Source organism: Pongo abelii, chromosome 6, assembly GCF_028885655.2.
Source record: "Pongo abelii isolate AG06213 chromosome 6, NHGRI_mPonAbe1-v2.0_pri, whole genome shotgun sequence".
Lineage (NCBI taxonomy): Eukaryota > Metazoa > Chordata > Mammalia > Primates > Hominidae > Pongo > Pongo abelii.
Window position 1 is genome coordinate 2,021,228 of NC_071991.2, and position 26,866 is coordinate 2,048,093.

Genomic DNA, 26,866 nt, shown 5'->3' on the forward strand with positions numbered 1-26,866 from the left:
TTCTCCAATTTTAAAACCCAGACCTAAGAAAGGCCTGTCCTGGAGCCCCCAACAGCCTGATTTTCCCTCCACTGAGCAAAGCGTCACATCCCTGCCTCCCTCCCTCCACTGTACCCCCCTGGCAAACCCGCCCTGATGAACCCCCATTCCCCGTGACTGTGTCTGCCGGGAAGCACCTGAGCATGGCAGACCGAAGCCTGCCGCCCAACCTGGCTCCAACTTCACACCACAAACCTCAGCGGGACTGCCGGGACCCTCACAGGCCAGTCCACCTCATACCCCCTTCAGGAAGAGACAGGAAGCTCCAGCAACCTGCTGGCCCTGGCCCCTTTCAATGCCCCTCAACTGCCGCAGCCCTACATCATGCCCGTCACTACAGTGAGGCTCCCATCAGCATAAACCGCTCTCCCACTGCCCATCGGTAGAGCCAATCTTCCCTCCCGGCTCCAGGCCCAGGCCCTGACCCTGACCAGGCCCTTCTGTGCCTCCCCCTCTCATTAACGAAACGCCAGCCGCAGGGCCCAGGGCAATCCTCTGCTCCCCTTCCGGGTCCTCTCTGCAGTCTGACTGGCCCCTGAAAACACTTCCTTCTCCAGGGCTCTGTGAATGGACCTGCCCTCCAGAGAGTCCCCCAACTCATGGCTGCTCCCCAAGACTAGATGCCAGGATGCTGGAACGCCCCGAAGAGGCTTGAGCCTCCAGTTCTGACTTCTCTGCTACCTACTCATTCCCAACAACAGAAATACCATGCAGAGCAGATGGGCACCTCTGACCCCAGGGCACTGACTCAAAGCCTCCAGCCCTGTGCATCCAACGTGTGGCAGGCGTGAGACTCCCACACTTCACCCTCAATCTCCCCACCCCATACCATGAGCCCACCCAGGGCGGAATGCCGAAGCTGTCCTTGATTCCCAGCCCCCACGCTCTCTACCTCACCTGCAACTCCCTTCAACGCAGCCGACTCGGACCACGCCTCCGCACGCCACTGCGGTCCTAGCCCAGGGCACCTGCGTCTCCCGCCCCGGCCTGCCAGTTCCCACCCACTGCGGCCCTGCACAGAGCAGCCAGGCATCCTTTACGAATGGACACCAGGTTGTATCACCACCTCCTCCACCCATGAAACCACAGCCCTGCCGTGACCACACAGGGCCCACAAGGTTGGACTACCAACCACCGCGGGCCCCGCTTCTGTCACCCCTAACCTCGCTGTTGGGTCCGGGGACCTGCCTGTCCCCACCATTTCCACCACCAACAGTTGGGTCCCCCAGGCTTGGCTCAGGATGCTCTGCAGAGTGGCCCCGGGAGCCTGTGGCTCCTGCATTTGCCACCACCGGAAGTTCTGTCCTTCACTCTCCTATGGGCCACTGACTACTCACTTGGCAACAGTGTGCCTCCAGGAGGGCAGGAGCCTGTGTTGCTGGCTGCCGCGTCCCCAGCACCAAGAGGAATGTCCTTAAGTGTCTGCTGAGTGAACAGCGACTGTTCCAGAGACTCAGGACAGCTGTTGCCAGCCCACCTGGCCTTGGTCCTGCAGACGCCAGCTCTGCCCAGACCCGCGCAGTGCCCTGCTGCTGCCTCTCTGCGCCGCTAGGCAGCTTCTTCCAGGGTCTCAGCAGACAACCCTCACCCATTCCCAGCCTAGGCCCTGGTGCCCGTACCTCTCAAGAGGGTGATTTCCAACCCCATCCAACCCTGTCCCATGAGAAGGGCCTGTAACCACGGCCGCAGCCACAACCACCACAGGCTGTGCAGCTGGCCCCAGAGTCTGTCAAGCGATGAACCCTCGGCACACCCCTGCCAGGTGGAGAGGAAAGCCCTGAGGCCCTGAGAGCCAGGACACCGGCTCACAGTCACGAGCTGGCAAGCAAGGACGCCCAGACGGGAGCCTCAACCTGGGCTGCAGGCCCTGGGGTCCGTACAACGCTGACAGCCATTCTGCCTGTGACCCAGGCCAGCCTGACGCATGGCCCGGGGCAGAATATGCAGCCACGTGCATGCACGCATGCCCCAGGGCCGTCCTTGTCCTTCACAGACATGGCCAAGGCCAGGGCAGCATGGAGGGAACCTACACTGCATTTAGGCCAAAATGCTTCAAAAGCAAAGCCCATTTGTTCCCTAAAACAGTGGGAAGCTTTTGACACTGGAGGTCCAGAAACCAGGAGAGCCTGCCTGGTCCCCCACGGGCCCACACTGCGAGTCCCCCACCCAGGCTCGGAGGCAGCCAAACCAGGAGAGTGGAGCCGATGTGGGCTGAGGAGAAAACAGCTTAAAAGCACACCTGCCGCATTCACAGAGGGCAGATAAGCACTCGCTAGAGACGTCCCTCTCCTGGTCAGGACCCATGCTGAGTGATGCCGGAGCCCCAGCTGAGGCACTGTCCCACTAGGGACTCGGGTCCTGTGTGGTCAGGACAGGGGTCCATGAAGCCACAGCAACGATGCCCGGTTCGCTGCTGGACAGACCCCTCGTGGGCTCTCACACCTGCTTTGCCCCTGACACCGTGGCCTCGTGCGGCAAACACGTCACTGCCCCCTTGCCACAAACATGGCGGTGGGGCCCAAGGGGCTGTGCTCTCCCGCGGTGCATGCCACCTGTCACTGGTAGAGATGGGACTCAGGCTCCTCACACACCTTTCCCCGCTCAACACAGCTTCCGACGACAGAGGAGGCAGCCATGCACTGGCACCTGCAGCCTGAAGGCTTATGGGGACAGGTGTCCCTGCCCGGACCCAGGGTCCAGCTGCCCTGAATCCCAGCCACTCCCACGTCTGACTCACCATGTCTGCTCTTTGTTTCTGGCCTCCCAGCTCCTCCAGGGCCTGTGACAGCTGAGCCTGCAACACAAGACAGGATTCGGTCTGAGACTGGGGTGGGCCAGGCCCCATTTCTAGGACTGCAGGGAACACAACCCCCGCCACCCCGCAGCCTCCACTCCCTGTGGAGCAACAGGACCCAGGAGCTGGGCAGTGGGCACCCAGAGGGTGGGCAGGGGTCAGCACAGCCACTCCATGAGGCCCAGAGCCCACTGATGGAGACGGAGACTGAGCGTGCAGAGGGCGGCCAGAGCGTTGGCAGGGGCCAGTGTGGTCACCCCGCGAGGCCCAGAGCCCACTTATGGAGATGGAGACCGAGTGGGCTGCGGGAGGCTTGACAGAACCAAGGTCCATTCCAAAAACCTGCCACAGGAAACTGACTGTGAATGGGGTGAACAGGGGTGGGCCCAAGAGGGACTGTGGAATTGGGGAGAGACAGAGGGAAAGGTTCAGCATGGGACTTTCGGTCAGAGGAAATCAATTCACTCTCCCTGGCAGGCTCGTGCTTAAAGAACAGAATCAGGTGACCTTCCTGGCAGCGGCCCCACCTTAGAGCATCTCCTCCACCATGGCCACCACCAAGCAGGACCCCAACCCAGGCAGGAAGGGTCTCCTGCCCCGACACACTCCCCAAAGGGCACCAGGATTGACCCCACACTAAGGGTAGAAAAGCCAGCAATGAAAAGCCAGCTGCCTCCTTCTAACAGGCCTCATGGAGCAGCAAGGCTGGGCCTGGTTGTGGGGCCAGGACATCAGAGGTCCAGCTCCCTGCAGGGGACAGTGACCCTGCACCCATGACTTGCATGGTGCACGGGGCTCAGGACCTTGGAGACCCCAGCCCTGGGCCTCTGCCCCTGCAGTTCCTGCCTTCCCCCACATCCTCTGCCTCTGCCCCTTCCTTACTCCTTCCCACAACCCCGCTTGGCTCTCCACTGCCCGCACCACTTAAGGACACTGTGGCTCTGTCCTGGAACCCGGGAGGAAGGGCCAGGCAGGGGGCCTTGTGAGACCCCCCAGGCCACAGCACAGAGGAACCCGGGAGGAAGGGCCAGGCAGGGGGCCTTGTGAGACCCCCCAGGCCACAGCACACAGGAAAGGCCGGGAAGGAGATGGAGGGCCAGCCCAGGAATGAGGCAGGTGGCTGTGGCAGGGTGTGGGATCTGCGGGGTGGAGGCCCAGCAGGCCTGAGGGCGAGGGAGGAATCGAGAGGCAGGCAGAGGCCTGGCCCAGCGGCAACTGGAAACCACCGGGCAAGTCCCTAGGAGAAACGGGAGAGACCAAGGCGGGGAGGTGTGTGTACGTGCACGTACACAAGTGTGGGTATGTATACGCACACCTGTGTGTGGCATGTGCACATGTGGTGGGGATGGGGGAAGTATGTTTGGAGACAGAAAACGAGGCACTACAGCTCCTGGGGACGCAGCCTGGGGAAAGTGGCTGAGGCAACAGGCCACAGTCCTCAAGCCTGTCTACTCTGCAGACCATGGGCCCCCAAGCTCCCCGACAGGCCCAGCCAGAGCCAGGCTCTGGACTTCCCATGGGCCATCCTGGTGCCTGCTGGTTCTGGACGCCACAGCAGAGTCAAACCCAGGCTCCAGGTGCCCCCGTGGAGGCTGCAGGTGTAAGCACCTGAGCCCCCCAAGCCTCTGGTGTGGGGCCTCACTTAGTGGGGCCACCCGAGCGACCCCATTGCCCAACGCCCCTGTGCAACGCCTGTGGGTGAGGGGAAGGCCTTGAGCTCTGCCCACCACCAGCCCCGCCTGGTGCCCTCACACTGCCCGGGGGGAGGCCCTGGAGCCCGCCTAGCCGCTGTCTTCAGGAGGCAGGTGGCCGTGGCCACGCTGGGCTGTGTGGACCCCACACTGGAAAGCTTGGTGCCTCGGGGCCTAGGAGCAGCACACTGCCCTCCTCACAGCCAGCTGAACCCTGGATAATCTGGCCACTGCTGGGGTCACCAGCCGCTGGGACTGGGAATGGCAGATGGAAGAGGGACATCCCCCAATCTGGGCCTAGACACAACGCACTTCACCGAGCTGCAGCCCTGGGCACTCCCGGGGGCACAGGGAGCTGGGTCGGGGCATCCGGGGCACCCCATGCCCCTGGGCAGAGCCTCAGCACGTGGGAGGCAGCTGCAGTCCACACTCATGCTCTCCTCACGCAGCCCTACACCGCGCCCAGGTCTACCCGCACCCACAAGCCACCAGGCCAGAGACCACCCCAAACATGGGGGACAACAACAAGGCTCTGAGGTGGCCTGGGCAGCGAGATGCGCCCATGAGAGCTGCCTGCACCCCTGGCAAGGCTCTGAGCTGGCCTGGGCAGCGAGATGCACCCATTAGAGCCACCCACACCCCTGGCAGCCCGGCCACGTCCGCCACACCTGGCACACTGTCCTGGGCACACAGGTGGCTGGCACCGTGGACACCGGCCTCAGGTGACAGCTACAGGTGAGGCACATCGTCATCCCCATTTACATCAGTTCACATGGCAACCTCGCAAGGTCAAAGGCACTTTACAGGAGCAGCTTACAGGAGTTGGGGCCGTCCGGAAGCAGCAGGGCTGGGAGCTGTGCGCAAGGCCTGGGCCAACCCCGCTCTCCTGTGCTTCCCAACACAGAATCACTGCAGGGTGGAGCCGTGACCACGGTGGCCAGCCCAGGGTCCTGCCAAGGCCAGGCAGGCCACAGCAACCTCAGCCTTCACAGCCTCCGGCGCCAGGCAGGCAGGCTGCAGGCATTTTCAGAAGGCTTCATCAGGTTTCTGTGAGGACAGCACTGAGCAATGTGTGCCTGAAGACAAGTTCATTCACAAGCGGCTCATCAGCCTGAGGCCAAGGCGTCCACCTCCGTACCAGCCCCATTCAGCCTAGCACTTCCATCAGTGGCTGGAAAAAACAGAACGCATGCATCTGAAATCTTCACATGACCCAGGGCCTGGAAACACAGAGACCAGTGAGATTTTTGATACATCCTCAAAGCCAGAGTCGCTGGCGAAAGGTGACTGAGCCGTGGAGCCCTGCACTCAGACTCACGCACTGGTCTCAGGTACCTGGACAAGGCCTGCTTGGAGCAGCTCCCGTGAGAGCGCAGCCCTGGGATGGGGCCAGGAGGACGACCACACGTCAGCAGGAGCAGCTATGGCTCGGCTCACACGCAGGGCCCTGGGTTTAGGAAGGCAGACGTTGACAAGCTGAGTGCTCCCCAGGAGGCGACCAGGACAGCAAAGGGCATCAAAGGAGCCATCCAGCCATGAAGACAGACGGCTTACAGACAGTGAGAGCCGCCTTTCACCAAAGACTGAACATACAGGTGTCACTCAGGCTGCAATGAGACGTCCACAGGGTCCTGTGTGACCCAGGAGGTTCTGTGTCTTCACCTGCATTAGGGGGGTTACACACACACTCACTCTGTCGTCCGACAGGCTGAAAACTTACAATCTGTGCATTTTGGTGTATTGTGTTATATTTCCATTAAAACATATACTCTAGCACCCTGGGGGACAAATTAGGGAGGCAAAGAAGGACATTTCTGTTACCACAAAGAGAAATGGTTTCAACCAGGCACGGTGCTCATGCCTGTGAGACCAGCACTTAGGGAGGCCAAGGCAGGACAACTGCTTGAGATTAGAAGTTCGAGACCAGCCTGGACAACATACAGAGATCCTGTTTCTACAAAAAATTTAAAAATCAGCTGGGCATGGTAGCACACAACTGTGGTCCCAGCTACTCAGGGAGCTGAGGCAGGAGGATCTCTTGAGACCAAGAGGTTGAGGCTTCAGTGAGCCGTGATTATGCCACTGCACTTTAGCCTGGGCAACAGAGTGAGACCCTGTGTCAAAAAAACAAAAACAAAGATGTAAACCCAAACAAAAAAAGCTTGTTTGTAACCGGCTGCATCTTCCCAAATGGACAGCCAAATGGGACACTGCACAACCCTGAGTCAGAGGTGACTCCAGGCAGAGGGTTCTCAGCAGAGCAGCCACCAGGCAGAAGCTCAGCAGGCAGAGGGGCCGGAATTCCGGGAGTGTGAAATGGAGAGCACGCTCCACGGGCAAGGAGATGGGGGAGCGGCAGCGAGGCAGGAGGGAGCTCAGGTCTGGCTTATAGACATTCCACAGCACAAGGTTTGTGGGTACAGGACACCTCAGCCACAGGAGACACGGGACATCACTAAACACACACGGCCCAGTACAGGAGAGGTGAGGCAGGACATTAGGGTCCCGGGAGACCCAAGATGACGCTGTGTGCGCAGAGGAGGCCCCCAGATGGAGCACCAGGAAGCTTCGGGGGACAGGCTGTCATAGGCCCCAAAATGCGCTAGAACTTCTCGTTCTGGACAAGCTGAAGGAATCAGCACAGACATACTCTCCCACCTCAGTCCCCAGACACCAGATACAACACAAGGAACTGTGGGATTCCGGCGAGGGAGGGCAGACAGCTCAGAGCTCAGAGCCGCGGGAAGGGATGGGGTGAGTCCCCCAGGAGCCAGGCTGGGGCAGCGCCGCAGACAGAGCCCAGCAGGCCCGCTGGCTGAGGAGAGAGGAACAGGAACTCCAGGGGGCACAGATGGGCAGCTGGGCCTGGCAGGCCAGCACCAGACAGAGGGAAGGAACCTGAACAGAGGCCACCAGAGAAGAGGCGCCGAGGTGGAGAAGCACGGGAAACGCTGGGCATGTCAGTCACTGGAGACACACAGATTTAAGCCAGGGCTAAATGTGCTGCTGCCCGGCTGGATCCAGACACCAAAGCCGACAGTGCCACAGCAGAGCGTTCTCCCAGCTCTGGTGCCGGCGGCCTGGGCAAGAATGTGTCACTGGACCCCGCATGTTGCCACGGTACAGCCACTGGGAAGAGTCTGGCAATGTCTTAAGAAGTTAGAGCCCGGCCTGGTGGCTCACGCCTGGAATCCCAGCAGTTTGGGAGGCCGAGGCGGGTAGATCACCTAAAGTCAGGAGTTTGAGACCAGCCTGGCCAACATGGTGAAACCCCGTCTCTACTAAAAATATAAAAATTAGCTGGGTGTGGTGGTGTGCACCTGTAGTCCCAGCTACTCAGAATGCTGAGGTAGGAGAATCACTTGAACCGGGAAGCGGAGGCTGCAGTGAGCCGAGATCGCACCACTACATTCCAGCCCGGGCGACAGAGCGAGACTCTGTCCCCACACTGTCCTCCCCAAAAAAAGTTAAAACCCACAATCCTACTCCTGGATGTAGAGCCCAAAGGAATGAAAACCTACATTCATAGGAAGTCCGGCACGCAGATATTCACAGCAGCTCTGTCCCAACTGGCAAGAACAGGAAACCACCCTGGTATCGGTCAGCGGGTGAACAGACAAGACCATTTTGGTAGAGTCTCAGGATAGAGAATTATTTTGTAATAAAAGTAAATGAACTGCTGATACAACGTTGATGGGTCTCAAAAGCTCTGTGCTCAGTCAGAGATGACAGACGCAGCAACTGCAGGACTCCGTTTACGTGACGTTCCAAGAAAGCCCAAAACAACAGTCACAGGCCCCAGACCGGTGTCTCCAAGAGCCGGGGGTGGCAGGAAACTGACAGTCAACATGGATCAAATCATACAGATAACGCTGGGGGATTTTACTGAGTATAAATCATATTTCAATAAAGCTGCCTTTAAAACATGGAATCCCCAGAGCTCGGGAAGAACCACACTCACAAGGGCGAGGAGCTGGCACGGCCCGAGTGTGCGTTGGAGAGCAGCTCCCGCAGGGCCTCAGACAGCGCAACTCCAGGCTGGTCTCGGGAGGGTTCCTCCAGGAAACCCCGTCTGTGATGGAGGCAGTGGGTGGGTGGCAGAGCGCCCCCTGTGGAAACACCCTGGGCCGTGCACTTTGGCACTGACTGTGGGACTGGCCAGCCACCTTCGGGGGACACAGACACCTCTCACTCCCTGGGTGACTGGGTGGAGCCCCCAGGCCCTGGCCACAGCGTCCTCACCTCTGAGACAAGAGCTCCCCAAGCTCAGGCTGGCTCTGCAAGGCAGTGTGGGGTGCAGCCTGCGCTGATGTGGAGATGGTGGGATGGAGAGAGAGCTTCCCAAGGCCTGGGGTGGGGGCTGGGATGACGGCTGGGAAGACCAGACGCCAAGGCTGCTGGCAGGCAGGCCAGGCGCTTCCCCAGCCTCAGCCCCTCCTCCATAGCCCACCCCGGGCTGGGTGCAGACACACAGGAAGCTCAGGTGGGAAGGAACACGGCTCCATCCCAAACAGCCTCAGACGCGGTGCTCGGGTTCCCCAGGAGAGGCCAAGCCCACTCAGAGCCAGGCTTCACGGGCACACACCAGGGAGCACTGAGAGGTGCAGAGGCTGTGGGGAGAGGGTTTCATCACACGGCGGGAAAACCAGTACGAGCAGGCCCCCAGCGCAGCCACGCCCTGGCCCCACACCCCTGGCACCAAGTGAACACAGAGCTGCCTCCACCCGAGCAGCTGAAGGGTCACGCACAGCTCTTCCTGGGTGGGACCACGTGTCCCGGGTGGCTACGTGTGCTGAGACACGAGCCCCAGGCCCTGGCGCCCTAGGCACCACCGAGGTGCTGCACAGAGGCCTCAGCCGGGCTATTTTTATCCTGAGGTGAGAAGTTGCTGCCTGTGATCCAACACTCCTGCCAGCCAGGACATGGCAGAAAATGGCTAGGACAGGCAGCCATAGACCCCGGCAGCCACAGGACAGCTGGGCCAGGGAGGACCGGAGGGCACCAGGCACAGATCCCGCACACGGTACAAAGGCTGGAGCTAGGGGAAGGCAGCCCCACCGGTGGTCACAGTCATGTGGAAAAGGATGGGACGGAAGCTCAGGCCTCCACCTTCCTGGCCAGGTCTCCCAGTGGCTTGTGACACAATGTGAAGAAGCAGGAGGCGACACACCACAGGGTCCCCACAGGGCTTCCCGGGCCACAGCCCCAGCACCTGCCCCCGGGTGAGGCTGTACACTGAAGCTCTCCCTGTGTGTGGAGGTGTGAGGATGACTGTGAGCCCAGCTCTGGCCACAGAGCACACAACAGGCAGGCAGCACACGGTCAAGGGCTCTACTGCAGCCCCTGATGCAAGGAAGGCTATGGGGTAGACGCCCAGGCCCTGGGGGATGCTCTGAGGGTGGCAGCAGATCCTCATGGTGGAGAGGACAGAGCCTGCCCTGGGCTTATTCCTCACACACAGCAACGTCGGCTCCTGCGCTGGGCAGCGGTGCTCTAAGTGTGTACGGCCTGGGGTGGCACCGGCATGTCACAGGGAGCCCAGCTCAGCCCAGCTCTGTACTGCACAGATGCTCCGTTCTGGGAATGGAGCCAGCACCTCTCAATTCCCACTGAGGACCTGCGGCCACACAGCAGAGGCTCCCACAGCCCAGACTCCAGGGTGATTTCCATAAATCCCTTGGCCCACTTTTCTTCACTGCATGATTTTTAACTGTTTCAAGTTTTTTTGTTTGTTTTTTTTTTTGGCTTTATCTCCGCTTTGTACAGTACAGTCATCTCAAGTTCTTTCAATGAGGGAAACATCATCAACACACTCACAAGTATTGGGCCTGGTGAACAACCCGAGGCCCTGAAGACCAGGCTCTCCCCGGCCCTCCTGGAGCCAAACCACCCACGGCAGCCAAGTGACAGCACCCGTGGAGCTGCCCGAGCCTCTGGGAGGTCATGGGGAGGAAGGGAAGATGGAAACACCATGACGGCCACTTCTGCCTAAATCGTTAGGAACTATTTCAGAGTCACTGCAACCTGAAACGGGGATTCTCCACACACCTCCACACGGCCAGCAGCGCAGTAATCGCTTTTAATTAAATAAATCGGAAACACAAATCAGGCCGATGTGTTGAATCAAGGTGGCGTGCACTGCGTATTTATAGCTCCATCCACAGAGGACTCCTGACTCACGGTACCAGCTCCCGCAGCCGCTTTATTAAGTGGAATAAATAACACCGTGCAAGACGGCAAAACTTCACCAGACGGGTCTGGGGTTCTCCCAACTCGACACTGTTTTCCTGCAAGGTCTCTGCTGGAATGAAAACATGGTCCAGATGAGAACAGACTGGTGTCCGGTGTAGCTAACAGGTGGGTGGAAGGGAACCACTCTCAGAGCGATATTGCGTCCTCCTGCCGGCGACTACCCCAAGCCCACCTGGCCGTCAGGTAGCAGATCCTCACCTGCCCCGAGAGGCGCCTTCCCCAGGGGCATGCGCAGTGCCGGGCAAGCTTCCAGGGAAGGCTTGCGAGGCCCGAGGTCAGAGGACATAGGGGCGTGTGGGGGGACAGAGGACATAGGGGCGTGTGGGGGGACAGAGGACATAGGGGCGTGTGGGGGGACAGAGGACATAGGGGCGTGTGGGGGGACAGAGGACATGGGGCGTGTGGGGGGACAGAGGACATAGGGGCGTGTGGGGGGACAGAGGACATAGGGGCGTGTGGGGGGACAGAGGACATAGGGGCGTGTGGGGGGACAGAGGACATAGGGGCGTGTGGGGGGACAGAGGACATAGGGGCGTGTGGGGGGACAGAGGACATAGGGGTGTGTGGGGGGACAGAGGACATAGGGGCGTGTGGGGGGACAGAGGACATAGGAGCACGTGGGGGGACAGAGGGATGAACAGAGGCCAAAGGAGAGGGAAAGATGGAGACAGGAACTATCAGACAGGCGTGCAGAGGACAGAAAGAAAATCAAGAAGGGAAAAGGAGACAGGAAACAGAAAGAAAAGAAAAACCGGGTGGAGGTAGCAGGGAGAGAGGGAGGCAGGGGGTTCGGGGGGTAGCACCTGGGCCATGTGGGGTCAGGAGCCCTCCCCGGCTGGGGGGATTGCAGCCCCCCACCGCCCGACCATGGGGAGAAGAGGAGACGGGCCCTTCACAGAAACCAACAGCCAGAGACACGCGCCATGTGCAGGTTCTCCAGAGCAGCCCCTTGGCCCTCCACGGGGGCATCCCTGGCTTGGGCTGGCATCCCTGGCTTGGGCTGGCGTCCCTGCCCCAGGGGCTCCCTGTGCACAGAGGGTGCAGCCACCCTTGCCACACTTCATGTGCAGCCGCGCCCCAACCTTCCCTGGAGCACGGCGCTCCTGCTGGGCCCCCGCCTTCACCTTGCAAACATGCTTAGTTCCCAGAGTTGGGGCCATGTTCTCCCGAACTTGCGCCACATCCATGGAGAGGTCGGGAGCCCCCAGCAGATGCGCCCCCGAGGCAGGAACCCAGCCCAGGAGCTGCCGGCACCCCCAGCCTCCTGCCCGACTGTTGCTTCAGGAAAAGGCAGGGCAGAGGCTCCGCAGGTGACCTGGTCCCGCTGAGGCAGAAAGGCAAGGATGCCTCTCCCAGGCTCCTGGGAGGAGAGGGCTGATGCGGAGGTACCCCCTCTGATGAGGCATCAGGTCACGATGTCATGCAGGATGTGGTGGTGGCTGCTCCACAGACCCCAGAGGGTAGTGGCACCTGCACAGGCTCAGGGAACAGCCAGGGGCCTGGAAGACCTCCCTGGAATCTGTGCCAGCAGCCGATACCGTGGCTGTCTCCATCAACACAGACACGGGCCACTGCGATGGGGTCCTGGGGGGAGCCTACGGGTGCTGGCCTGCTTCTGGAGGGCACCCAGGGGGATGGGCAGAGGAGGCTGTGAGGGCTCAGGGAGGACCAGCCGTGTGAACTCCCACAGTGAGGACCAGTCAGTGCTGGTGGAGTCTGACCCTGCTCCGGCCCTGCTGGACCCAACTCTTCCATGTGCCTAATTCTCCTGAAACCCCAGGAGACAGACAGGAAGGGGAGTAACCTGCCCTCACACCCCACCATGGGAAGGGAGGGGCAGGGTCCCCAAAGTACATCCCACTAGCAGGGTGAGGGCCGAGGCTCCAAGCTGCCCGGCAAGGGGGCAAGGACGGTGCCCAAACAGTGCCAGCATCTGGTCAATGAGTCCTGAGGTCCCTGACAGCCCTATCTCCTTAACACACAAAACACCAGAACCCAGGACACTGGATGTGCCCACGGCCAGGCCCGTGACCAGCCGATCACAGCGCAGGGACAAGCACAGGCTGGAGAAATCGCTCAACATGGAAAACGCCGGGGATGGCAGAAGGGGTCAGAGACCCTCCCCGCAAATCTCTCTTCATTAATGCTTCACAGGAAGCCAAGGGTGTTGGAATGAGATGGCTGTTAACGCACTTAGGTTTACGACAGCTCCCAGGTACAGCCGGAGCTAGCCTTTCCTGTGAGGACTGAAGGTCAGTGTGCAGCCCTCAGCAGCAGGCCCTGCACGCATGGGGCGGCTAGACACAGAAAGGAAAGCCGGGAGTGGGAGGAAGGAGGATGGACAGAGGGGGCAGGGCATCAGAAGAACACACCAGGGGGCAGTACCGGTGCCTGAGGGTGGTCTCACACCTAGGGTTCACTCTTGCCAAGTGTGGTGGTGAGCACTTACCCATAGATGGGGACACGGCATAGTCCCAGGGCCCTTCGGCGTGGCCTCCACGTGAGCAAGGGGTAGCGAGTACATGTGGGCCCTGGGCCTGGGGCCTCCTGGGCTGGGACCTGTCATTCTCACCACGTGCCATCCCCAGTGCCTGAGCCTCTGTGCCTGCGCCCCCTCTAAACCACTGAACCATCTGCCAAGCAACTTTCTAGATGCAGTTTGGCGACCTCCTTCTCCCATCTTCCCTGAACAGCCGCTGGGACGGCCATGCAGCGCAGCTCCCTGAGACCCTCCATTACAATCCTTTCTCCAGAAATTCAGCTCCTCCTAACATCCCACATGAATTATGTTTGTTCATTAAATGTCTCTCCTACCCAGCAGATCAGCTCAGCTCCAGGGGCCAGAGGCTCTTTCAGACATTCCCTGGCACACGGCCCGGCCTGCTGTGTGTGCTCAGCAGCCTGGCTGGAAGGTGGCTGTGATCACGCCTGTGAGCCTGGCTCTCCATCGGTGGACCCAGGTCATCTTACAGCTGGTCACCGGCTGAATGAGGAATGGACACAGCAGCCTAAAACAGGGTAACAGGCCACACCGATGCCCTCATCTGCATCTCCATTTCACCGCAGACTCCACCATCAAGGCCCAGCCCAGACACAGTGACCCTTGAGACCAAAGAGCTCACAGAGCTCGGCTGTTCAGCTGTGCCCGCAGACACCACAGGCCCAGACCCTCCAAGATGTGGCCTGGCGGTGTCACACACCAGCTCGGTGACCTGGGCATGTCCCTTGACACCCCCAGGCCTGAGTTTCCTCGTGAGCGAAATTCAGGTCACAACAGCACCCACTCCGTAGGATACGGTGACAATGAGACTGAGTAGTCAGGTAAAGGGCCAGGCAGAGCAGAACGGCAAGGCACCCGGCGGTGGTGTGCGCCAATGAGCCCAGAAGACCCTGGCACATATCCCACCATGCCCAGGCGGGGCTGCGCTGTGCCCACAGAGAAGTGGTGCAAATCCTGAGAGGAGAACACGGGCCCTTCAAGCTCTAGGCTGGGAATGGTGTGCTGGGAGCCCCTGGCCCCAGTGTGGATGAGAAGTCTGGACAGGGAGTGTGGACGTGGCCTCTGCCCAGGCCCTGCGACACCCAGCTCCTTCTTCCCACTGCACAGGTGAGAGCTGCTCAGAGCTAGACAAGGGCACGGAGCGTTACGGTGGCCCATGGGGCAGGGAAAAGGCAGAAGCCAAGGCTGAGGCCACCTCTCCTGGGAGAACCCTGGAGCCAGGAGAGGGATGCAGGCTGGAGGCTGCAGGAAGGAGGAACACCTCTCCCAGTTCCACAGTGAGCTGGGCAGCCCTGGGCCTCACACCCTGCCCGTCAGGCCCCAGCAGAGCCTCCCCAGCAGCGGGGACCAGAGCCCTGGCAACAACTCTAAGCACCCGGAGACCAGGTCTCCTTGGCAGACACCCCTCACAGGGGCAGGACCTTGAGTGCCCCTTTGGCGGGCATCATGAGGGGGTCCTAATCCGTCAAAGGGGCACTGTCCCTCTGTCATCCACTTGCAGGCTGGGACCACCTGAGACACCCTGACAGCTGAGGATACTACAGGTGCCATCGTGAGAATTAACGTGGATCCACATGCAGAGGAAGCAGCCCGTGGACACCCTCCCTGACGGACGCCTGCCAGCTGGGAACTGGGGAGGCGGGGTCCAGACCTCCACCTCCCCACCCCAGGCTCTGCCAAGGCCCACCGGGAAGAAGCCCCACGTGGCGACGTGTACCCCACACCTGTGGCCCCTCACCTCCATCTCGGCGCTGTGGCTGTGCACCTTCTGCACCATATCCTCGGCCTCCCGCATGCGCCGCGTCAGCTGGGGCGAGTACTCAGCTGGGGTCAGCTCGCTGTCGTAGGACCCCAGGATGGCCCGCATACCGTCTCGCTCCTGTGGACACAGAGGGCAGCTGATCAGGACCTGGGACGGGGGATGAGGTAATGATGGAGACGGCTCAGGGAAGGCCCCACGAGAGCTGGGTCACGCGGGGGGCTCCCTCGTGAGGACCCAGGCCAGCACTCACAGCCCACCCCTGAGGGCCCGCCAAAGTGAAGAGGGCCCCGGAGCTCGGTGCCCCCAGACCCAGTAAATGCCAGCAGCCCCGGCTTCGCCTTGGTACCCGCTCTGACCATGTCAGGCCTTTGCTGCGGCAGGCATGGGCTCCACCTCGTACTGGCAGTATGGCTACGGGGTAGGCTGGGAGCAGACACCTCCGCCCCCGTGGACACAGCACACGCAGGGCAAGGGCGCACAGTGGGCAGAAGCCCAGGTTCCCCACCCCAGCCTATTCTACTGGGTCTGCGTGACTCCTCTGAGTCCCAGTCACACTGGGCTCCGGGAAACGACAGTGGGCAGGCCCGGAGCTGGGTGAGTCCCCCTCTTCCTGGGACCTCTGCCCAGACCTGCCAAGGGAGGAGACACAGCGTGCACCAGGAAGCTGCCGCGTTCCAATGGGACAGGAAACCCATCGCTCGTCCAACCGCCCAGGGCTCTCGGGAAGGCTGAGTCCCCACTTCTCAGCTCTGGGCTGGGGAGCTCCTTGTCTTCCCACAGAGCTCCCAGGATGTCTGAGGCCACACGCAGGCCCCTACACAGCAGCCAGGCCCAGAAGGGCTCAGCTTCCTGGGATGACACTGATCACAGTGTCAGGGCTGATTCCTAGAGCCGAGCAGAAACCCCTGCTCAGTTGTGTCCTGCCTGACATGCTGACAGTGAGAGCCAGCCAGTCAGGGGCCCCGGGAGCCACGTGCTGCCTCCGGACCCCGCGGGTGCCCATGGGTCAGGAACTGAGCTGCTAGGATGGCCCCTACAAAGGACATACCGCTGTGGGGAAGCGTGGTCTTCCCTCTGGCCTCCCGTTGCCTGCACTCCCTGCCCTAGGTGTGGGCCTGAACTACGGCCCCCGGACCCTTCTGGTCTCAGACACTGAGTCTGGATGGAACAGATTCCAGGTGCAGGCTGGGGACCTTCTCCTGCCTGCCCACCCTGTGGGAGCCCACAGGAACCACATGATCAGGGAGCCAGTCCTTCAGACACCCAGGTGTGCGGGAGGGCAGCTTCCAGATCTTCACGGGCATCTGGATGCCCTGGACGTAGATTCAGGGTGGGCCTGGGAATCTGCCCTTCTAACATGCACCCCAGGGACATCTAACTGATGCTCTCAGCAGCCTCTGCTGGGGGGCTCTGCCCCATTCTTGAGAGATGGGGGATGAGGATGCTGGGGTAGCAGAGCCCAGGAAGAAGCGGATAGGTATCTATAAGATGCAGGTTCAAGTCCCAGCTCTGTCCTGAGGCCAGCTATTCAACCTCCCTCCCCAAGTCTCAGTTCCTTTGTTGATAAGATGGGAAATGGGGTGGCTGTGAAGACTGATGCTATCAGGAATTAACTGTTCAGCCAGCTGCCCTGGAAACAACAGGTGCTCAAGAAGCGAGAGTCAGGACCTCACAAACCCAGGAAATGGTCTCCACTGACCCACGCCCCTTCCCAACACACATGCTGGGCAAGGGGCCAATGCTCTGGCCCAGCCCTGCACCACCTCACTGTGTCACGGCCAGCGTGCTCCCCACCAGGTGAGGGCAGGAGAGCTATGGGGACTGCCCCCACCAGTACGGGCTAAAAGGGCAAATTCATGGCCCTGATAGAGACCAGCTCACTCAGGCAGCCTGGGGAGCAAGACCCCCACTCAGAAGCAGAGTCCACAAAACTGCCAGGGTCCCTTCCGTGCGGCCACCTGAGTCTGCACATACACAAGCTGAGCCCCCGCCCAGGCCCCGCCTTGCTCCTAGGAGAGACCGACCCAGTGCTCCCCAGCACTGATGACGCCTGGCCCGTGCCAGGCCCTCCGTCTGTCCCTCACAGGCGAGGAGGGCGAGGCTGCGGGGGCTGAGGAAACCCTGGCCTGCTCTCTCAGAAGACCCTGGAGCTCAGGCTGCCACGTCTGGGGCTCTCCTGCCGTCTCCTGAGCCAGGGACACAGGTGCCACCCTGGTGTGGACTTCATAATTAGTTGATGACAAAAAATTCAAAATTCAATAAGTGAGAAATTAAAGTTACAAATCCAACTGGAACGGGTCAAGTATCTGTGGAAAATTTGTTTGCACAGGAAGGTTTATCGTGTGTCATAATCTTATTGAAATCCTATATCTTCCCATTGACTTTTATCGTTTCAAGCCAGTTACCGGAGTTGTCAGTACCAACACGCGGACGCCACACAAGGCCGGGGCGGGGGACTTCCCTTGGTAAACAAGCTGTAATTGTCTCTTTTATTGATCAGTAAATCTCTGAGAGCTTCCCTTCGTGACGGCTCTCTCCAGCATAACTCCAGGCTAGCACTGGCTGGCACAGAAGAAAAGCATTAGAAAGTTTGTTTGTACCCTTTCAAGAAACTGTTTTGTCACCAATAGTGAAAGAGCAGGCACGGTGTGGCTGTGACTTGCCAAGACTTTTTAACAGCTGACTCCACTTGCGGGCAAGTCCACTTCATTTCCACCTCAACAAATGCGGTGATTAACTGCTGAACAAACAGGCGGCTGGCGGTGCTGACGGGGCGTCCCAGACTCGCTTAAGAAGCACCCAGCAGAGTTACATTGTCCACTGGCTGCTCCTCCTTAGGTACAGAAATGTCCCGGTTCTAAGGAATAGAATGTGCTCATCATGCAACTAATGGCCACATGAAGAGAAGGTGAGCAGTCGGCATCACCCAGAAGAAGTCAGCTGAGGATGGGGCCTCGGTGCCCTGGATACACTGGCCGATGGGGGCCAGGGGCAGCAGTAAAGGGCGGCTCTGCCCTGGCCTGCGATAGTCGGGCAGAGGGGCTGCTCACCCGGGGAGGCTGCAGGAAGGATCTGGCCACCCTGGGAGGCAGCGGTGGGGAAGGGCACTCCAATCAGAGGGAACAGTGTGAGTAGGCGCCCAGAGGACCCTTACGAAAGAGCAATAGAGATAATGACGCTCATCCCCTCATCAGCAGGTGCTCCAGCACGCTAATTACCACGGAGCTTTTGAGTATAAGCCCCAAGCATGCCGATGATTCCCACGCGATGACAGATTCCCACGGAGGCTGAGAATGCCACAGCAGGGGGCAGGACACCTGGGCAGCAGGGGCTGAGACAGCAGGCAGAACAGGGCCCAGTGCCCTTGGAGGAAGAAACCCAGGGCACAGCCCTTGGGCCTGGGCTTGGGAAGGGCAGGGGAGATCAGAGCAGCGAGGCCAGGAAGCCGAGACAGAGACCAGGGCTACCCGTGGCGAGAGCACCCGCAGGAGCGGGAGACTGCAGGACGCCGGCCCTGTCGGAGGTGCTACGGGCAGGGGAGATATGGACGGAGGCACCACAGGGGGCAGAGACCAGCCCCGTGGCCCCCAAGCAGCAGTCACTTGAGGTGGGCATGCCCGGGCCAGCCCCCAAGTCAGACCCAACACACATACCCAACAAAGCCCACATCCTGCCCGGACCCTAACTAGATGTGTGACCTTGCGAAAAACAATGAGCCTCTCTGAGTGTCAGAACACTCAACCACACAGGAGAGGGCAGAGAACGCCTCAGGCTCACTGCGAAGTTCAAATGCAGCATGACACAGAAAACCAGGCACACGGAACCTGCATACACAGGTGATGAATGCACGGCAGCCACGGTCGTCACTTCTGTTCTCACTGCTGTCTGCCTAGCTCTTCCACTATGACTGCACCTGCTCGTGAAAGATGGCCAGGAGAGCGGGCAGGTGGGGCAGGCATGTCCTGCACAATGGGGACAGCCTCTGGCCATGGCCATGCCTGGTGAGGCAGGCGCCCAGCACTCCCGAAGTCCACACCATGGACACAGAGGGCTTCCCTCCCGAGAGTCAGTGGCAGTCTGAAGGGGCCGTGTGAGGCAGGCAGGCAGCTCCACATGCAGAGGCCCCTCCTTAGAGACCCAGCACCAACCCCCACTTTCCAGAGAAGCCCAGAAGTAAGCTGAGTACCGCGTGGCCCCTCCAATGAAGCAGCAGCCACTCACCCATCTTCCTCCCCCTACTCCCGCCCGGCCTCTGCCACCAGTGCTGTGGAGCCTCCCTCCCTCCGCCCCCTCCAGCCCAAGGCCGAGGCCCATTCTGCCAGGGCTCCAAGGCTGCTCTGCACATGCGACATTCTCTGCAGGGCCTCTTCCCAAGCCCATCCCACCTCAGCTCAGCCACCTCCACCCAACTCTGAATCACTCCACAACTCCTCCTTTTTTTAGAAAGGAAATGTATAATCATAAATAGCTGAAAAGCCCTGTTCTAATTACCTCTCCCGACGCATGGAGTCACCACGAGAAACTGAATAGATTCAGGCGGGAACGCGGGGCTGCAGACGCGGCTCTGCCCACCGACGCCGGCACCATCTCGCACTGCCACCGGCCTCCCCACTCTTTCTCTAGACCCCCAGTCACCAGCCTGAACAGGTCTGCTGTGACCCCAGCAGCAAGATCGCCCCAGACCAGGAGAAGGCCCTGCTGGGACAGAGGCTGGGAGAGGCAGGAGGCCTCTTTCTGGACCTCTCATCCCGGCTGGTCGTTTCCCAAATGAGCAGGACTCCGGTGTCCGTGGTGCCCATCAAGAACATGATGACAGGCGAAAGCGGCAGTAATAAACGCCTCGGAGGACCCACGTGGGTCAGACAGTCCTAAGCTCCAATCTGACACAGACCAGCTGTGCACCCTTGGGCAAGGGACCTAACCTCTCTGAACCCACCCTCCTTGTGCAAAATGGGGGCATGACTGCCCCAAAGGGTGCTTAAAAGGTGCACCAGGATTAATAAGTACATGGAGACAGCACCCGTCAACGGAAAGGGCAGCAAGGAGGGCCACTTATGGCCACAGGGGTTGGGGGTGGGGGTCGAGCTGCCCGACCCGCCTCGCCACGCCCCACGCAAGGCCACGCCTCGCCACGCCCCACGCAAGGCCATGCCTCGCCACGCCCCACGCAAGGCCACGCCTCGCCACGCCACAGTGCTGAGTGCACATGAGGCAGCGTCCCTGTGCTTGGCACGCCTGCTCCCGGGCCGGATGCCCTGGCCCCCCCAACCAACTACAGAACGCTTCGCCTCCTGCCTGTCCCTCGCTTCTCTTTCCTGGGCCTGCTGCCCCTAAACGAGGTTTTTTTTGACAACTGACTGTTTTCAAGTATGATTCACTCAGGCAGATTTTAATTGGTGACATCAGCACAGCATGCTAATGCTACATACGACTTAAGCACACTTTACCTCATTTGATCTTCCAAACTGCCAGGCAGGCACAGGGCTGAGGGAAGAGGACTCAGCAATTGCGAGCTGTTGTGTCTGCCCGGCCACTCAGACCACGGAGGGGCAGAGCCCCGGCTGGTGCTACAAACAGAGGAGCCGCCCAGGCTGCAGCCCTACAGTCACGGGGTCAACGCCCAGCCCGGGGAGGCAGTGCCATGGACAGCCTCACTGGTGAGACCACTGGAAGTGGCTCTCCATGATCGAGGGGCACTAACCCCCGCTCTGGGCTGCCAGAAGGAGGAACTCATGAGGCCAGAGATCGCTATCCACAGCCCCAGCGTGACCCCGGCACTGCCATCAAGGCGGGCACCCGGACCCGGCCCCAGCACCGTGCAGCCCCCACCCTCGCCTTCCTGCAGCTCTGACCCTGCAGTTCCCAGCAGCCTTCAGAGGACGGAACGCCATGGGCACACGGCAGCTGTGAGACCGAGCCGCAGGGGGACGCCCGGCCCTGACATCATGGGAACAAGCTAGAGCAGAACACCATGAGGACCCCGCCTCTGTGAGAGCAAAGCCAGCTCCCTGGGTCCTCTCTCACCTGCCCTGGCTGCCCCGGTACCCAGAGTCTAGGGGCCTCCTGGGAGGGAGGCTGACCCGGTGGCTGTGGGCAGAGACAAAGGAAGGAAAACATCGGACGGACTTCAGGCTCTAGTTAAAAACACACACAAGAAACTCATCTGAGACGACAGTGGCCTAAGTAAAAAGAATACTTTTTTTTTTTTAAGACAAGGTCTTGCTCTGTCGTCTAGGCTACAGTGCAGTGGCACAATCTCAAGAATGAATAACTTAGAAGAAAATGTATTAATTTAATGCTTAGAGTAGAAAGGCTAAAACTGAAAGTAGCAAGCTAACTAACCAACACAAAAAATGAAAAAAATAAAACAACATATGCAGAAAGTATAGGAATAAAAATAAAGATAAGAGCACAAATGAGCAAATGTAAAAACAGGTCCACAGAAACTTCCCATACTAAAAGGCACTGAGAAAAAGCAATGAAAACAAAAGAAGAGGTGACCTAAGAACAGTGGGATGACCGTGAAGGTGGAACCTACTCACAACAGGAAAACCAGAAGGAGAAGGAGGCGAGGAGAGAACACAGGAAGTATCTGCCGTGATAATGGCCGAGATTTGTCAAAATTAAATCCCAGATCCAGGAAGCTCAGAGAACATCAAGCAGAATAAATACCAAAAACTCCACACTTAGCCATATCATATTCAACTGCGGAAAATAAGACAGCCTGAGAGGGGAGAGCCCTACGTTATCAACCAAGAGAGTGAGAAATGGATCAGACCTCCTGACCGAAGCCACTCAGGCAGCAGAGAGCGGAAGGAGGTATCCAAGTGCTGAAACAAAACAGCACCAGCCTGGAATTCTGCATCCAGCAAGATGATCTTCTGTAAGAAAAGGAGAAGGAAAAACTCTCAGCTGGGCACAGTGGCTCACACTTGTAATCTCAGCACTTTAGGGAGCCAAGGCAGGCAGATGGTCCGGTGTCAGAGGAGTTTGAGACCATCCTGGACAATGTGGCGAAACCTCGTCTCTATTGAAAGTACAAAAATTAGCTGGGTGTGGTAATAGGCACCTGTAATCCCAGCTACTCGGGAGGCTGAGGCAGGAGAATCGCTTGAACCCAGGAAGTGGAGGCTGCAGTGAGCCAAGATCGCACCACTGCACTCCAGTCTGGGCAACAGAGCCAGACTCTGTCTCAAACAAACAAACAAGAAACACTCTCTTAGACAAACAAAAACTGGGGGAGATTGGTCATTGGCAGCCCTGGCCCCTGTAAGCAGTGTGAGGTGGATTCTCCAGAGAACCCAATGAGAGGTCAGAAACTCAGATCCATGTGGAAAGACAGAGCAGAGAAATAACAAATAAAGGAAAAATAAAATCTACTTTATTTATCTCTTTTTCTCAGGACAGAGTCTCACTCTATTGCCCAGGCTGGAGTGCAGTGGTGTGATCACAGCTCACTGCAACCTCTGCCTCTTGGGCTCAAGTGATCCTCCCACCTCGGCCTCCCAAGTCGCTGGGACTGCAGCTGTGAGCCGCTGAGCCTAGCTTACTTTCCTTAGTCTTGTTCATCTAATGGACAATTGTTTGAAGTATGGGAGCAGCAATGTGTGGGGTGAAGATGGCGCAGGGATGGGTGAAATGAGGCAGCAGGTGGCATGGGAGGAATGGGGAACGGGCATGCTCTGCAGGAGGCGCCCGCCCTGCCTGTGACCTGGTCAAAGGCCATCTGACCATGGGCTTAGATTCGTGCTAAATGTATGCTGCAATTCTGTGCTTGGCTCATGCCTGTAATCCCAGCACTTTGGGAGGCTGAGGCAGGTGGATCACCCGAGGTTAGGAGTTCAAGACCAGCCTGGCCAACATGGCGAGACCCTGTCTCTACTAAAAATACAAAAATTAGCCGGGCGTGGTGGCAAGATCACACCACTGTACTCCAGCCTGGGTGACAAGAGCAAAACTCTGTCTCAAAAAAAAAAAAAAAAAAATTCTGTGCTAACAGAATTAAAAAATTAAATCATATAACATACTCAGTTAAAACCAAACAAAGCAGATAAAGAAAAGGAGATTTTAAAAAAACAAAGAACAAGTGCCCCAATAGAAAAGAGTAACAAACATGGCAGGTATTAAATAAACTGTATCAATGATCATTTCAAATGTGAATGATCTAAACACACCAATTAAAAGATGGTCAGGACGGATTAAAAAAACAAGACCCAATTATATACTGTCTATAAGGAACCCACTTAAAATATAAACACACTTTGAAAGGAAAGGAAGAAAGCTACACCACGCTAAGCCCAAACAAAAGAACGGTGGAGCAGCTTGATCAATCTCAGGCAGAACAAGGAAACTATCAGGAATGAAAAATGGCACTCCATACCGATAAAAAGATCGTTTCTCCAAGAAGACATGACCACCCTTAACATGCATCTACTTAACAACAGTGTCTCAAAATATGCAAGGAAAACCTGAAAGAACTACAAGGAGAAATGGCCCAATTCACTGTTAGAGTTGGAGGCTTCAACACCCTCTTATCAGAAACGGACAGATCCTGCAGGCAGAAAATCAGTAAGGACACAGCAGAACTCAATAGCCCCATCAATCAACTGGGTCTAAATGACAATGACAGAACACTTCATCAACAGCAGAATATAGATTCCTCTCAAACTCATATGGAAAATTTACCTAGACAGACCACATTTGGGCCATAAAACACACCTAAAGAAATTAAAAAGAAGTATATAAAGTAAGCTCTCAGACCACACTAAAATTAAACTGGAAATTAGTAACAGAAAGATAACGGAGAAATCCCAAAATATTTGGAGACTAAACAATCCACTTTTAAATAATGCATGGGTCAAAGAAGTCACAAGAGAAGTTTAAGAATAGTTTGAACAAGAAAATGAAAATACAACCTATCAAAATTGTAGGATGAAACAAAAGCCATGCTTGGAGGAAAATTTATAGCATTGAATGTAAATGTTAGAAAAAAAGGATCTAAAATCAATCATCTAAGCTTTCCATTAGGAAACTAAAAAAAGAAGAACAACGTAAGCCTAAAGCAAGAAGAAATAATATAAATCAGCCAGGCGCAGTGGCTCACGCCTGTTATCCCAGCACTTTGGGAGGCTGAGGTGGGTGGATCACCTGAGGTCAGGAGATCGAGACCAGCCTGGCCAACATGGTGAAACCCCGTCTCTACTAAAAATACAAAAATTAGCCAGGCATGGTGGCGGGTACCTGTAATCCCAACTACTCGGAAGACTGAGGCAGGAGAATCGCTTGAACCTGGGAGGCGGAAGTTGCAGTGAGCCGAGATCACACCACTGCACTTCAGCCTGGGCGACAGAGCAAGACTCCATCTCAAAAAAATAAATAAATAAAAATAGAATAAAACAAAATAAATAATAAAAATTACAACAAAAAACAGTGAAGCTGAAAACAGGAACTCCATAGAGAAAAACCAACAAAACCAAAAGCTGGTTCTTTAAAATTGATAAATCAGTAGCCAGGTTAACCAACATTAAAAAAAAATAAAAAAAGGAAGACACAAATTACTAACATCAGAAGTGAAAGAGGAACCATCACTACTAATCCTATAGACATCTAAAGGGTAATAAAGAAACATTATGAACAACTCTATGCCCAGAAATTTGATAACTTAGATGAAATGGACCAATTCCTTGAAAGACACAAACCACCAAAACTCACATGAGGAGGAAGAGATCACCTGAATCGGTCTTTCTAGGGGCCCGCCCACCCCCAGCTCCTTTTCTCTTTCCTGACTGAGACATACAGAGGGCCTTCACCACCATGTGAGCCAGGCAGCTGCGTACTTCCCCTGTGGGCTTGAGCATTCCATTATTGCCTGAAACAGAAAGATCAGCATGTTGCTGTCACACAGAAATTGGCTCTGAGCCAATTTCCTTCAACTCCCATAGAAACTCCACAATGAGACCCCTCCCTGTAGACATACTCAGGTCTCACTGTGGTCACAAGGAAGCTGCTGCCCCCTCTGTAGGCAAGTTCCCCTAATAAACGCTTCAAATGATCACTCAGTGTTTAGTGCTTCTCTCTTTGGAATCCCAGCCAGCCCCATCTCAGGCGGGTTTGCGGCTATCCCTTGTGGGAACTTCCTACGGTCACTTTGGGGATGACCCCAGCCCTGGGTTCAGCCAGGAAAAAAAAAGGCTGTATCTATGAAAGAAATTAAATTGATCATTAATAACCTCCCAAAAACGAAAGCACCAGACCTAGATGGTTTCACTGATGAATTCTACCAAATACTTCAGTGAGAAATGATACCAATTGTCCAAAATCTCTTCCAGAGAATAGAAGCAAACTATTCTGTATGATACTGTAACGAGGGAAACATGACATTATCAACTTATCAAAATCCATAGAAAGATAGATACCATAAAAAGAGTAAACTTTAATGTAAACTATGGGCTTTGGTTAAAAATAATGTGTCAGCATTGGTTCATGAACTGTAACAAATATACCACAGTAATGTAAGACTTTAGTAACAGACAAAACTGTGCTATGGAAGGAATCATATGAGAGCTCTATGCTGTCTTCTTAGTTTTTCTGTAAACCTTAAACTCTCCCGAAAACAAACTTTATTAATTAAAAAATTATAGATCTAGAGGAACATTTCAACAACACTTCTTCCGCCAAAAAGACAACAATCAAAAGAGCTAGGGAAGAGGAGAGGAGAGGAGAGGAAGACAGATTAACTTAAAAGAAGCAACAGTGAGACTGACAGCTTGTTTCTGAGCAGAACCAAAGGGAGTCAAAAGACAGTGGAATGATAGGTTCAAAGGGTTGTTGGCTGGTGGATAGGAAAGGCATTGATAACCTATGATTTTATACCCAGCAAAACTGTTCTTCAAAAACAAAAGTGAATTAAATATGTTCTGGACCCCAAGAAAATCAGATAATTCCCCAGCATGAAATCTGTATCAAAGGAAACAAGGGGTATTTTGCAGACAGAAGAAAAATGATCGCAGATGCATGCTTAGAGATACAGGTTGCAACACAGGAATAAAAAGTTAGAAATGTGTACATATAAATGAATATACAAAAACAGTATCTTTTCAAACACGTAAGTGTATGAATAAAGTACTTTATAGCAGTAGTCTATGAATGGAGCAAAATGTAAACAGAAGAAAGGATTTTAAGACCCTTGGATTGTCTAGAAGGAAAAGAAGTATTAATTTTATTAGACTTTGTTAAGTATATAATAATAATCTATCTTACAATTACCAACATAGCCACTAAAATTACATAAAAGCACACATAACAAGATAACGATAATAAAGAAAATATTTATTCTACGATTAAGATGTTTTTATAAAAAACAAATAAAAACTAAAGGCAACTATTAAGATGGTTAATTTCAATGCAAATGTATCATTAATTATATCAGTTACAACTAGATTAAATATTTTGACTAAGAAATGATTTTTATGCTGAATATAAATACTTATATATTTATAGTATACATTTATAATGAAACAATTTAAAAATGCTCAAAATGAAAAGTGAAGAAGCAAAAGGTGCCGATGCTATCAAACACTGGAAGCTGACACACCCGTATTAATATCCCACAAAGGAGATTTAAAAATCAAAACAATCCACAGAGATAAAGAATGTCTCATAATAACAAAAGGCAAAATTCACCAGGAAGATAATTCACAATTTATATGTGCCTAATAAAACAGCATCCAAAGACATACTGCAATAATTGACAAAATTAAAAGAAGAAATAGACAAAACTCACAATCATAATGGGAAATTTCAATACAACTCTTGCAGGAGCTGAGAAA

At 56.0% G+C, this 26,866-nt stretch overlaps 1 protein-coding gene across 34 annotated transcripts in view; it reads right to left on the minus strand.

Annotated features, from left to right (window-relative positions):
• MAD1L1 (mitotic arrest deficient 1 like 1) overlaps positions 1–26,866 on the minus strand; it is a 414,737-nt gene that overhangs the window by 181,636 nt on the left and 206,235 nt on the right. For 29 of the 34 annotated variants that reach the window (XM_024241280.3, XM_063725878.1, XM_063725875.1 and 26 more), the window contains 2 exons: positions 15,015–15,155; positions 2,777–2,833 (listed from right to left, as the gene is read on the minus strand). In XM_024241280.3, the coding sequence (XP_024097048.1) occupies positions 2,777–2,833; positions 15,015–15,155 (198 nt within the window). The remainder of the gene's footprint in view (positions 1–2,776; positions 2,834–15,014; positions 15,156–26,866) is intronic. The other 5 variants (XM_063725869.1, XM_063725872.1, XM_063725870.1 and 2 more) reach the window with 1 other exon arrangement.